A 14,387-nucleotide genomic window follows, 5' to 3' on the forward strand; every position below is an offset into this window, starting at 1 on the left:
AATTTTATTTTATAGAATATCATACTATTTTTTGTAGAAAGAGTTATATTAAAAGGAAGGAACGTTTACAAAGCCGTTATTGAAAAATGAACTAAAACTTTTCGCTTGTTGCGCCAACCTGTGCGCTTCAGCATTATTCTTCCTATTTATATAATGGATTCTGTAAATTTGAAAGAGCGGAATAAGATGCCAGATATCTTGACATGTACTCTAGTGAATATGCAAGGAGCAAGTCCCTGTATTGATTGACTGAGTTACAAGAGCAGCATCGCCTTCAAAAATAACTTAATTCCAGTTCATATTAATATTTCACGCATGACTACCTCAACACATGACTCCTCGCAGAGTCGAGAATTTTAGGATACCTAGATTCCAAATGTTTCTAAAAATAGAAAAAAATGTCCTTAAACTCTCCCCTCTGAGTTGAAAGCCACACTCGCAATGGAGCCAAATTTCAACTCTTTACTGGCAGGGGCGGACCCAGATGAGAAGATGAAGGGGCAACTGTCCCTCCAAATTTTTTATATTTTATAAAATAGTGCTTCAACATTTTCTATTTTTTTAAAAATATGGTTATTAATTTTTTTCTCTTGTAATCTGTCCCCTCAAATATCTTTTTATACGATCACGTTCTCTCATACTTGAAGTTCTAGTTTTTATACGATCACGTTCTCTCATACTTGAAGTTCTAGTTCCGTCCCTGTTTACTGGTGCTTGCATCATCGTATCTGATCGTGATCAAGTTGGGAAGGGCAGGTATATCAGCTGCAAGCATAATATGTGAATTTAAAAAATAAAAAAACTAATGATATGTCAAGCTTACGTTGAACCCGTTGGATCTGGTCAGCTTTCACATGCAGTCTTGACTCATGAGTCATACTATTTGCCAAAATTGGTAAGTTTCCCATATTATTTTTGGATGGCAATGATTTTGAATTCAACTAACAATATTTCACGCCTTATTATATTGTAAATTGAATATATTATCCTTAACAGCTAAGAACAATAATAGCCAAATTAAGTATATATTCCTTATCATTCTACATTTTATTTATATTCTACACCGAAGCCGGTTGACTTCTCTAAATGCGACAGCCTCTGATTCTATTTTCAATGTAATTAATTCATATGCATTGTTGTGTATCTCAAATCATAGATTTTCCACCCACTATTAATAAATTTATTAATCATCAAATCTTAGGTCAATTCATCAAATTAATCATTGAGGAAGATCATAGCACCCATTTTTCTTCCGGATCAAACAGAAAATGAAAAAAATTGATTTTTAACTTCTTCAGTTGCTAAAAAAACTCAAAATGTTAAAAAAAATTATAACGATAAACGTGCTTGTGCGTGTTGGCATAGTATAATATTTTTTATAACAATTTTTTTAATATTAATAATTGATATATGCTTTACAAAATCTATAAGATTGGCCGTTAAAAATATTAAATAAACATAAAAAGCCGTTGTGAAAATATTATAATATTAATTACTATTTTAATATAGTATATAATTTTAAAAAACATGTTTTTTTATTATTTAAATTAAAAGTATTTAAAATTGAATATTCTTTACTTTTTATTTGATATATTATAATAAAAATAAAAAAATCATTTCTATAGTGAAACAAAGTTTTTTTTTATAATAGGAATGCATCATCCTCATTTCACTTTTTTTCAGTGTGGAACTTTAAACTTTTTTTCTTTCTATTAGTAACAAAACTATTTGTCGTTGTGAATGGTAATTGATGGGGTCTGTCTTTTTGTAATACCCCGATTTTAATAGGCGTCTATTTTGTCACGTTTCATGTTTTAGATTAATCGGGACTATGGAAAATAGCTTTTAAACTCACAAAGTGAATTTTATTATGTGATATATGTTTTTAAAATATGTATGGTTTTAAGTATGATTTTTGGGAATTTTGGGTATTTAAGTTGATTTTTGAGTTTTTAAGCTAAAACCGTTAAAATAATTAATTTTAGTTATTTTAAAAAAACCTAAAAATATTTATTTCAAGTCCAATGTTCATGAACTAATGTTTAGAAATATTTTTGAAAGTTTATTTTCGAAAATGGAAAAATGCCAGTTTTGGCCCAACAGCTAAAGCAAACTCATTTCCTCCACTCCACCAGTACTAGAGTGTTGGTGCCGAAGTTTTGGGTAAAGCATAGGTCATTGATTTTCAAACTTTTCACTTCGATTAACAAAAAATAACGAGCTGCCTTCGCTAATTAATATTTTACGGTTTATTTGGCGATTAATGTAAGTTCTTTTGGTCAATTTCCTATGTTTATTTACTGACTTTAATAGTTTAGAATTATGAGTTTTAGTTGTTAAAACAATAAAGGTTAAAACTTGTTTGGTTCAGTTTTGATAATGGTTTCGGTTTTGGAATTTTTAAATGATAATAATTTATTTTTTAAAATTCTGAGCTGTTATTTATAATTGATAAAATAGATATGTTTATTGGTGAATTTCATGGAATTAAAAGTGTGTAAATTGCGGGTTTTGGTATTGATTGCTAGTTTACGATTTTTGACTATTAATTTTTTTTGTGAAAGATAGTCTACTCTAATTGTTAGCGGGGGTTAGCAGGAGTTAATGTTAAACATTTTTAAATAGGCACACTGCAACCTCATACACATATCATTAGAGCTTGACCAACTGGGCCAAACCTTCAAGTGCTGACTATTAATTTGGTTTTAAAAATTGTCAATTATGAAAAACAATTTACTTTTAATTTTGGGGCTGTTGTTGTTAATATATTAATTAAAATTATATTTTGATTGATCTTTACATGATTTTGGAAATTTAATTTGTGTAAAAATATATTGTTTTGTGGTTGCGGTTTTAAAAGCGTTTTTGGGCCGACCAATCACCGGAATCTGGTGACCGGCAATGTGAGCAGCGAGGGCAGAGCTATCCATCTCTGTCCTATGCTCATCTCGGTAGCTCACTGTTGAGACACGGCAGTTGTTACTACCAGAGTTGCTCCGGCAATAAACTACTGAGGTGACCGGCAGTTTTTGCCTGGCCTAGGGCAGAGGGGCCCAAGCCATCAATCCATGGGGGCGTGCCCTGGGTGCCTCATATTTTGGCGGACACATTTTTAAATTTGAAAAGCATATTGTTTTAATTAAATGTGTTTTGAATTTTGGTTTTAAAAAAATTAATTGTGATATATATATATATATATGGATTTTTATATGTGAGGTTTTAGAATTATAATTATACGTTTATTTATTAATTTAAATAAACTAAGATGGATTGGGATTTATCGTAATAAATTACGATAACACGGAGAAAAGATAGTTGGAATTAAATTTGGTTATTTGATTTCTTTTAATTGAGTTTGGTCTAGAGTCTATCCTAAAAGATAGAGATTATTATATTTATTAATGTTTAATTTCTAAAAATAGATCCGGTGAACATTGCCACGGGTACCGACGAACAAAGACTTTAATTTTTGACGGGTGAATCTTATTTGTGGAATAGCAAGTTTGTGAGTGTTTGCAATTTATACTGATGAATATTAGTATTAAAAATATTTATGAACTGCTTTACATGTCTTATAAAGGTTTGATTTGTTTTGAAATTAAATTGCATTGAGATGCACACACACAGTTTTGAAACCGATTCATTGAAACGTTCTTACTATTGGGCGGTAATAGTGTTGTGTGATCACCGGTATTGCATTTTAATATGTCTATGCATGTGTTATGGTATGGAGTCCGGGCGACGGCTAGGAAAGTCTGAGGCGACGGCCTAGACTCATGGGAAGGAATTCTATGGAAAAGTCTAGAATGTCCTTACAGATCTCAGAGGCGACGGTATTAATTTACGGCCAAAGGCAACAGTATTAATTTACGGCCGAGATTTGTGTGCTTAAACCGAAAGATATGGTTGGCGACGGTATTAATTTACGGCCTATATGATCAACCAAAATGATATGGAATGAGTTTATGGTTTTATGTATGAAAGCATGTAGGAACATGAATCATGTGATTGAGTTTCATTTGGATCGGTAATCTAGCTGTATTGGCTTTTTTATTAATGTTTATTAGTATATCTTGTACACATTCACCAGTTTATCTGACCCACGCTGTGGGATTATTTTTTAAGAATAAATTTTACAGGAGAATACTATGTGACGTGCGTACTTCCAATCCTTGTTCTGTAAGTTCTGATTTGAATACAGTATGATGACCTCTTCGATAATATCTAGAGTTGTAGTAAACGTTGATATGAATAATGGTACTTTAGTAGACATGTTGTACTTTATATGTTTTATGTCTTATATCGGGCTTAATACATAGTTTGACCTCTGAACTTGTACCCTTTTACCCATCTAACCCATAAACTTAACGTCTCACCTATCGAACCTATGAACTTGTTAAATAATCCGATTTGACCCCTGAACTTGATAAATATGCAAATATTGAACCCTTCGTGTCCACCTGTCACTTGAAACGTTGTAGAAGAAATTGTGTACGGAGGGGTTAAATGTTTACGTATTTATCAAGTTCGGGGGTCAAATCGGGTTATTTAACAAATTCAGGGGTTCAATAGATGAGACGTTAAGTTTGGAGGTTAGATGGGTAAAAGGGTACAAAAACTATGTATTAAGCCTCTTAGACCATCTCCAACCCATACCTATTTTTGGGTTTGGGTCATGATTTTCAACTCCAACCCATACCTACTTCCCACCCCATTTCTTTGTTTGTGAATAGTAGCAACCCACTTCTTGGTATGCACTATTCACACAAACCCATTTTTTGGTTAATTGGATATTTACTTTTTAATTACAATTTATATAGCTAACTTTGCAAATGTTCATTTTGATCCAACTTTTCATTAAATACCAATTAAATTTTTATTAATGTAATCCAAATTATTTTTATAGGTAAAAATAAAATAAATAAAATAAATTCTTTAAATTAAATACATAAAATTTAAACAACATATTTTTTATTTAAACATAAAAATTACGTTACATTAAACATAAACATTACATTATATTAAACATTAAAGCGGGTAGATAAATATTATAATTAAACTAATCCTAGAACGGAAATTAACATAATAGTTAATAAACAACATTAAACATTAAAATTAAAATTATTTAATTAATAATCTGGTAAATTGCCCCTCGATCCACCAATATCATGAAAATATTGGCTAAAATTATCTTGTTGCGGTGGCATTTGTTGCTGCTCTCTTTTTTGAATTATTTTCTCTTGTTCAGCTTGAGTAATGGCCCGAATTCTCGGATTAGAAATAGTATTCAAGTCTATGAATAATATTTTGTTTTCTTCTTTCTCTTTTCGAAAGAGAAATTGCTCGTTTTGCATTTTCATTTGTTCTTACCTATCCGAACCGGACTTTTCAAGCAACTCTATAACCTTATCATTTTGTTCTTTAATGCTAACAATAGTAGAAAATTGCTCGGCCATTTTTCTCTTCAATTTAGCTTTTTTGACTCCAATGGGCCGTGAAGAACCACCAATATTATGATCTTCTAAATTATCAGAAAATGGTGACTACTCGGGAGATTTCGGTATTTGAGATTCAGAAGGAGAATATTCGGACTCGGATGAAATATTGTTGAAACGTGGTAATCGATGAACTTGTCTTGTACTATTGTTGTTATCCTTAAATTTTTCAAAATCTTTTATAGTATGCCACACATGATCAAATTTGAAACCTTTTATAAATAGCGGAGGCATGAAGAAGATTATTTCAATTGTAGTTTTATTATTAATATTTGAATGTAATGTGTTATTTTATTATTAATTTTTAATATAATGTGTTATTATAATTATAATTTTATTGTTTCAATTTTAATTATTATTTATTTTATTTTTTATAATTGGACATTAAATAATATTAAAAAAATTAATATTTAATTTAATATTATTTAAGCATTATTAAATAAATGAATAGATGAGGATGTATGTGTTTAAAATATAAATATAGATGTGAAATGGTAAATGGTTAAATGTAGTAGTATTAAATATAAAAGAGAATATATAGAGAATATTCTTTTGGTGTGAAAAATGGGGTAATGTGTTGGAGTAAAAACACTGTAGCAAACCTAAAAGTGGGTAAATTGAAACTTAAAAATAGGTTTTGGGTTGGAGATGCCCTTATACCGCTATTACTCTGATATTATGCTATGTGTACGGTCCATATGTTTGAATGGATGTTTATGACATTATATATATAAGGATATGCCAAATAAATATATGTATGGTATGCTATATGATGCTGTGTTTGTATGTATAGCTTTGAAACTGCGATGCGATAATTAAGTTGATAATTATTAGCGAAATTTCACCATGTTTTAACCGGAACGTTTTAAACAGAGTTTAAAATATTTTTAAAATATTTTGTTTTTCGCGAAAAAATTATTATGAAAGCTAGGTTTGCTACGGATTTTGGAACAACCACTCTCATTTCCTAATGCCGGTTTTGATGCCGAGAATCAGATCGTGACACTTTTCAATGGTATAATCTAACCACGACTACTTCAATACACTTTTCAACGGTACATTTTTCAATGGTATATGATACAAGTCGATCTTTAAGGGGTCGCCTGTACTATTTTTCCTGCACAAGTAACAAATATAAGCTCAAAGGACCTCAGGCTTGCTCAGCCTGAAAGCCACTCCGATGCTTAAGTCAGAGAGGGTTTTTTGGTAGGTAAATGAATGTAAGAGTATTTAAGTCTGATTTCTGCTTACCCTTCTCAGCACTCGGTGGCTTCCTTTTATAATGAGTTTAAGGCGGTGGTTATCTGGTAAATCGTGGGTTTGCCCCACGATTATTGATAATGGTGAAGGCACGTTCCCGATTATCCCGGGTAGTGGGTGTCAGGGAACGGAGTGGATGAGGTCGCCTAGATGGCAGACCGGGATGAGTCCGCCCGAGACAGACATGGGCGATGGGAGATTTGGAGGCTCGTTGGGCGAGCATAGCATTCGTTAGGCGATGCTTGGAGTTCGAATATTATTAGGTCGGTATCAGATGTCCCCCCCTTATAATCTTGCTAAGTCAAAGACTTGAAGCGCCAATTTTCAAAATTCGAATTTCCGAAATTTTCGAAACAACTTGAATTTCAAACGTTTCCTGCAACGGTTACGAATCTGAAGCGTTTTTTGACTATAAAAGAACGCGACTTTTGGTTTTCCATTGATTATTTCGAGGAGTTTCCTGCTGTCAGGCATTCGAGTGTATAAAAGAGGTACATATTCTTTAATTAAAAGTTTTTTACTCTTAATTTTTCTCTCTGCTTTTCTGTTAATTTTCTCTCTGATTCTGTATTTCTGTTGACGTATTTCTTCAGCCAGGTTTTCTTCGAGTTACATAGCACCAGACTTTCTCTTTTAATCAGTAAGTGGCTTAGCTATTTTTGTTTGTCTTCTTGTTTCCTTCTTCTTGTTTGCCTTCAGATAGTATATTCTTAGGATGTCTACATTAAGGATTTCAATGTCTTCCCCTTCTTCTTCCTCTTCTTCTGAGAGTTCTGCCAGTGACCCTACTTACCCTGCTCCTCTTGCCACCCTTGTTGAGTTGTCATCTGACGAGGAAGGGTTGTCTCAGAAGGTGATCCCTGATAGTGAGGAGGGTGTTGATGACAGAGGGCCAGAGGGCGAGGTTCCCCTTGAGGACGTTGGTGGAGATGGTGAACTGGGTGATGACGAAGGAGACGAGGAGGACTTTGTTTTTAAAAGACGTAAAGTCTCCTCTGGGACATCTTCTAGTAAGAAAAAGCCCTTGTCTGAGTGGCCTATCAGTCTGGGTCAAGAAGCCCTAGTTTGGATTAGGGCGAGGTACGAAATTCCCCCCTTCATCAGCCTTCGGATTCCATCTGAGGGTTCGGCTGTTAGCCAGGTCTTGAAGGATGATGAACAGTTGCTTTTTGTTGACGATTTTGAGGCGGGTTTGAGGCTACCACTCGACCTCTTTACCCAAGAAGTGTTCGATAATTTTAAGATCCCCTTGGGTCAACTCCATCCTAATGCCCACCGTCACTTGACCGGAGTTTTTATTCGTGGTCTCCAACTGAAGAGACAGGTGGGCTACGAGATTGTTAGGGCGATCTATTCTCTGGGGAGGAAGAAAAGCGACGAGTTCTTCTACTTGCAACCCGGGAGATCTCCCTTCACTGGCCTTCCCAATTCTTTGAAGCGGTGGAAAGGTAACTTCGTCATCGCCAAGAAGGAAGGGGGTTGGGGCTCCATTCCGAATGTTTTTGTGGAAGGGCCCCTTAAGTTGGAAAAGGCGAACCTGAGCGAGGTTGATAAAGAGACGTTGCGTCTGCTTCGAGGTGGCGCTAAGGTGCACGTAGTGAATCTGATAAATTCCTACTTCGGCTGGGACCAAAGTGTTGCCTCCAAGAGAAATAAGAGAGTGCAGGGTGAAAAAGGGGGAAAGAGGAAGAAGAGTGAGGACAAGAGGGAGACATCGCCCGATAATGGAGACGAGTTCCCTGATATGGGCGAACCACTGCTTTCTTCCCCTCTTAATATTTCTTCTATGCCTCTTAGTCCTTCTGGTACCTTGTTTGTACCATGAAGTTTTTATTTTCCTTTGTAATTTCTGTGGGGCATTTGCCCTCTTTTTAATATATATCTTTTTTATTTTTGAGACAGTTAGCTTCTATGTTCTCTTTATTTTAGGCGATATATATATTTCGACTCTGTATTTTCCTTTTTTGGGAATGAACTCGTCAGTTCTCCTCTTTGGAAATATTTTAAGTAATCAACAACTATGGTAAAGAGATGATATCTGTGGAAATTCCTTGTCCGAGCAAGGGTAAATTAAAATACTTGCATAAATTCAAATACAGTAATGTGATGAAATATCACTTGTAGAAATTGAAATAATGCTGTGATTAAACATCACTTGGAGGAATTGAAATACAATATTGAAACTGAACACTGCTTGACTAATTATACTACTTCTTAAGGAATAACTAATCATGTCTGATGGCGACCCATTGTGACTAAATTTTCCTCAAGTTGTTGGCGTTCCATGTCCTTGGTATGATTCTTCCCATGGAGTTGGTGAGTTTAAATGTTCCTTCTTTGATGACCTCGCTGATGGTGTAAGGTCCTTCCCAGTTTGGCTGCAGTTTTCCACTTCCTGCTTCTCCTTTTTTGACTTCGGTTTTTCGCATGACTAGGTCGCCTAGTTTGAATTTTCTTTTCTTTACATGGCTGTTGAAATGTTTGGCCATCTTTTGTCTGTAGGCTTCCATCCTGATGTCTGATCTGTTGATTTTTTCAACCAGGAGATCTAGATTGTTCCTGAGCTCTTCTTCGTTTTCTTCTAGGTTTAGCTGGTTGTCTTCTGTCCTTGGCGTGGGTGCGCCGATCTCTACAGGGATTACAGCCTCCGTTCCATAGGCTAGGGCGAATGGAGTTTCGCCCGTTGATTCTCTGGGGGTGGTACGGTAATTCCATAGGACACTGTAGAGTTCTTCTACCCATCTTCCTTTGCACTCGTCTAGTCTTCTTTTTAGTCCGGCCAGTAGGATTCTGTTGGCCACTTCGGTTTGCCCATTCGATTGTGGATGGTAAACCGAAGTGAACCTTAGGTCGATTTGATACTCGGCACAAAACTTTCTAAACTTTGCTGAGTCGAACTGCTTTCCGTTGTCTGTGATCAGCACCTTCGGTATTCCAAACCTGCACAAGATAGATCTAAAGAAAAAGTTAGTTATGCGTTGTTGTGTGATTTTTGCCAGTGGTTCCGCTTCTATCCATTTGGTGAAGTGGTCGATTGCCACTACTAGGAACTTCCGTTGTCCTGTCGCCAAAGGGAGAGGTCCCAGGATGTCCATACCCCACTGGGCGAACGGCCATGCACTGCCGATGGGTTTCATTTCTGAAGCTTGCTTTCTTGGTACCAAGGCATGTTGCTGGCAAGGCCAGCATCCCCTTACTAGCGTTGTAGCTTGTTCTTTCATCGTGGGCCAATAATAGCCTTGTAGTAGTGCTTTCCTGACCAGTGTTGATGCTCCGTCATGTGCTCCGCAGGTCCCCTCATGTAATTCTTTCATGATGTACTCCCCTTCTTCTTTGTTCACACATCTTAGCCAGGGATGGGTGAACGACCGTTTGTATAGCTGGCCGTTGTATATTCCGAACTTTGATGAAAGTATCACTATCCTTTTGGCTTCCTTCTTATCCTCGGGGAGTATTCCATTAGCCAGGTATGCTGTGAGGGGGGACATCCAGGTTTCTTCCCCTTCTACCATCAGTACTTCGCCTTCCTCAATTTCTTCTTGAAAGCTAGGTTGTCGTTTGATTTCATGAGGAATGTTTCTCATTGGGTCGTAATTCTTCGTTGCTGCCCACTTTGCCAATTCGTCGGATCTTCCATTCATTGCTCTGGGTATTTGCTGTAGCGACCAGGATCGCCCATTATTGGCAAAGAAGGTTTTGGCCTGCTTGGCGTACTTCTTCAATGTAGCTTCCTTTACCTCGAAGTTCCCCGAGACTTGGTTCACGACCAGTTGTGAATCACTGCAGATCTGGACTTCGGAGATGTTGAGCTCTTCGCATAGTTGCAACCCTGTTATCAGCGCCTCATATTCCGCAACATTGTTGGAGGCTGGAAACTCGAGTCTTGCTGAGTATTCCATTTGGATTTTTCCTGGTCCTTTGAGCACGACTCCGATGCCTGCTCCTTCTCCGCAAACTGCTCCATCGACGTGCATCTCCCAGGGAGTCGTTTTGTCCTCCATGGGTTCTTTGAATGTTAGTTCAGCGAAGAAGTCGGCTAGTGCTTGTGCTTTCAGTGCTTTCCGAGCTTCATAGATAACGCCCAGACTTCCTATTTTGACGGCCCATTCTGCTATGCGTCCACTTGTTTCTGCCTTCTGGAGGATTTTTCGTAGTGGTTGGTCGGTCCGTACAATGACTTGGTGTCCTTCGAAGTAATGTCGGAGCTTGATGGTGGCGGTGTATACACATAGCGCCAGCTTCTCCAACTTCGGGTATCTCAGCTCCGCATCTCTGAGTACTTTGCTGATGTAGTAGATCGGGTATTGTTCGCCTCCTTTTTCCGACACCAATACTCCTGCTATTGTTTCGTCAGAGCAAGAGATGTATAAATATAACACGTCGCCCGGATCTGGTCTAGCCAACAGTGGGGGCGAGGATAGGAAGCTTTTCAATTCTTCAAACGCCTGCTGGCATTCTGCGGTCCATGTGAAGTTCTTGATCTGTTTCAGGGTTTTGAAGAAAGGCAGGCATCGTTTTGCCGAGCAGGACATGAACCGACCTAGAGCCGTGATCCGACCGTTGAGCTTCTGGACTTCATGTATGCTCCGTGGCGGTGTCATCTTTAAGACCGCTTCGATTTTATCTGGGTTAGCCTCGATACCCCTCTGAGAGACCATGTACCCCAAGAACTTGCCTGCCGGTACTCCGAATACGCACTTTTCCGGATTGAGTTTTAGCTGGTATCTCTTTAGCGTCTCCAGGACTATCTTCACATCTGTTGGGTGGTCTTCAGCTCGGATGCTCTTGATAATCATGTCATCCACATAAACTTCCATGTGTTTTCCTATCTGATCTCTGAATATTGAGTTCACCAGCCGCTGATATGTGGCTCCTGCGTTCTTCAGACCGAAGGGCATCATCTTGTAACAAAATAATCCCTGGTCCGTTATGAAGGCCGTCTTCTCCTGATCTTCAGGTGCCATGGGTATCTGGTGATATCCCGCCTTGGCATCTAGGAATGTATAGAGGGCGTGACCTGCTGTGGAGTCTACTAACTGATCAATGTGTGGAAGTGGGAAACTATCTTTGGGACATGCTTTATTCAGATCTGTGAAGTCCACGCACATTCGGTAAGTGCCATTGGACTTTTTTACCATTACCACATTTGCTACCCACTTGGGGTAATAGGCGTCTTTGATCACGTTTGCTGCTTTTAACCGGGCGATCTCTTCTGCGATGGCAAGTTGTTTTTCGGGCGAGTGCCTTCTCTTCTTTTGTATTACTGCCTTCGCGTCGGTCGCTATGTTTAACCGATGACATATGACGTCCGGGTCTACTCCGATCAATTCGTCTGTTGTCCAGGCAAAGGAGTCTCCAAGCGATCTGAGGTTTTCGGTCAGAGATCGTCTGATTTTTTCTTCTAGCTCATCTCCCACTTCTATCTCCTTTCCTGGGGATAATTCGATTTTCTCAGTTCGCCCATAATGCTCCGCCCTTTCCTTCTTCTCTGGAGGTTCCATTGTTAGTACTGGCAAGGTTATATGTACCTTCCTGAGAGCTGTAAAGTATGCTTCTCTGGCTGACTTTTGGCATCCTCTGACTTCGGCATCGCCTTCTCTGGTTGGGATTTTCATCAGTAGGTACCTCATGCAAATGGATGCGCATGTATCGTGCAAGAGTGGCCTTCCGAGAATTGCATTGTATGCGAAATCCATATTGACCACCATGAATTCTGCTCGGATCTCTTTGTAGATCTCTCCATCCCCCAGTTGGATGTTTATCTCCAGTGATCCTTCCACCTGTACAGATTTGCCTCCTAGTCCCACTAGTGGAGTAGTAACATGTGTCAAATTTTCTTTCTTGAGTCCAATTCTGCCGAACACCTCCATCGTGATCATGTTTACCGAACTTCCCGTGTCTACGAGCATCCGAGATACCTCGAAATTGTTGAGTCGCCCCTTGACAACTAGGGCGTCCTCATGGGGGACTGATAAGCCATGACTATCGACCTCCGAAAAAGATACGCTTCTGAATTTCTTAGCATTCGGTGCACCTGGGCTAACCGAGTAGACTGTTCTTGCAGCTTTCTTCCTTGTAGTATTGCTGTCTCCTCCGGTCGATCCGCCCATTATTACATTAACCACGCCTGCTGGCTCTGGTCTGGGTCTTCTGACGATTTCTTCTTTCCGCTCTTTCTTTCTTTCTGATTCTGTCTCTCTGGCTTCGGTGTCCCTTTTTACGAACTGGGAAAGGGATCCCCTTTCTATCAATTTCTCTATCTCCTCCTTCAGGTGCCAGCATTCATCTGTGGTGTGGCCGTTGTCTCTGTGAAATTCACAGTATTTGCTATTGTCTCTTTTGCTGGCTGATGCAACGTTCATCTTCCTTGGCCATCTGACCTTCTCTCGGCTGTCTTTTACCCAAAACAGTACGTTGGTTCTGGTTGTGTTCAGGGGCGTATATCGCCTATCTTCGTCTTTTTTCCTTTTGTTTCTGAAATGGTCATTGCCTTTTTCTCCGAACCTCTTTCCTATGGGCGATCTGTCCCCATTTCTTCTTTCTGCAAACGTTCGTTCTTCTACCCGTCCGAGGCGATTCTCTATTTCTCTCTGGCCATCATCCACCCTGATCTGTGTATGTGCGATGGTCATCAGTGTGGTAAATGATTTTGGTGATTTAGCCAATAATTCCTTTCGTAGGTCGGAGTTGGTAGTTCCATTGAGTAATGCTGTGTAGGCGATCTCCTGGCTCAGGTCTTCTATCTGCATCGCCTCCTTATTGAATCTTTCTACGTACTTCCTGAGTGTCTCTCCTTCCCATTGCATGATGGCCAGCAGATCTGTGGATAGCTTCTTTTGAGGGATGCATGCTACGAATCTAGCCTGAAAAAGTCCTGAGAATTGTTTGAACGTCAGCACTGATCCTGGCTTTAAACTCTGGTACCATTCCTGCGCCAGACCTTTTAAGGTAGTAGGAAAAAGTTTACATAGTACGTGATCCAAGTTTGTCTGAACATTGATCACCGCTTGGAATTTGTGAATATGGCTCTTGGGACAACCTGTTCCATCGTACGACTCCAAATTTGGGGGGTATCTGAACTTTGTAGGGAACTCGTGAGAGATGATGAAATCTGCGAGTGGTGAGTCACTTCGAAGAGAGATGTCCACGTCTTCACATCTTATTCCAAGCCTGCTCATGACCTGGCGGACTTTTTCCTCCAGATGCTCTTCTCCGCCTTTGAGGGTGTGTTGTTCATCCATCCAACGTTCTTCGTCTGGAATTATGATGGGGGCATTTTGTTTCCTTGCGGAATTTTCAGGGGCATCTTCCTCTCGCATTGGTTCTTTTCCCTTGTCCATGGTTGACGTTGACTTCTGTACTGGTGATTTCGCTGATCCCTGTTCTGGCGATTTTAACGAGATACTCTGTTTGATATCTTTGAGTAGACTGGTGATTTCTAGGAAAGCCTTGAACATTGCTTGGTTGTTGATTGGCCCTTCATCAGGTGCTATGGCTATCGGAGGCATCGTCTGTCTTATCGCCAGGGGGTCGCTGGTTTCTCCTTCTTCGCTGGTTGGGGGAAACAGATTTAGGGCCGGTGGTTCTGTTTCCCTGTCTTCTCGGTTGGTAGCTGGTAGAGTATTATCTTGT

The 14,387-nt window shown here is 38.8% G+C and overlaps 1 protein-coding gene across 1 annotated transcript; it reads right to left on the bottom strand.

Moving 5' to 3' along the window:
- Positions 1-9,010: 9,010 nt before the first annotated feature.
- Positions 9,011-14,095, bottom strand: LOC126687473 (uncharacterized). Its single transcript, XM_050382036.1, has 2 exons — positions 9,752-14,095; positions 9,011-9,652 (listed from the first exon to the last, which is right to left on the bottom strand). Exons 1-2 carry the CDS (start codon positions 14,093-14,095, stop codon positions 9,011-9,013), a joined length of 4,986 nt encoding a protein of 1,661 aa, XP_050237993.1.
- Positions 14,096-14,387: the final 292 nt, after the last annotated feature.

Source organism: Mercurialis annua, linkage group LG6, assembly GCF_937616625.2.
Source record: "Mercurialis annua linkage group LG6, ddMerAnnu1.2, whole genome shotgun sequence".
Taxonomy (NCBI): Eukaryota; Viridiplantae; Streptophyta; class Magnoliopsida; order Malpighiales; family Euphorbiaceae; genus Mercurialis; species Mercurialis annua.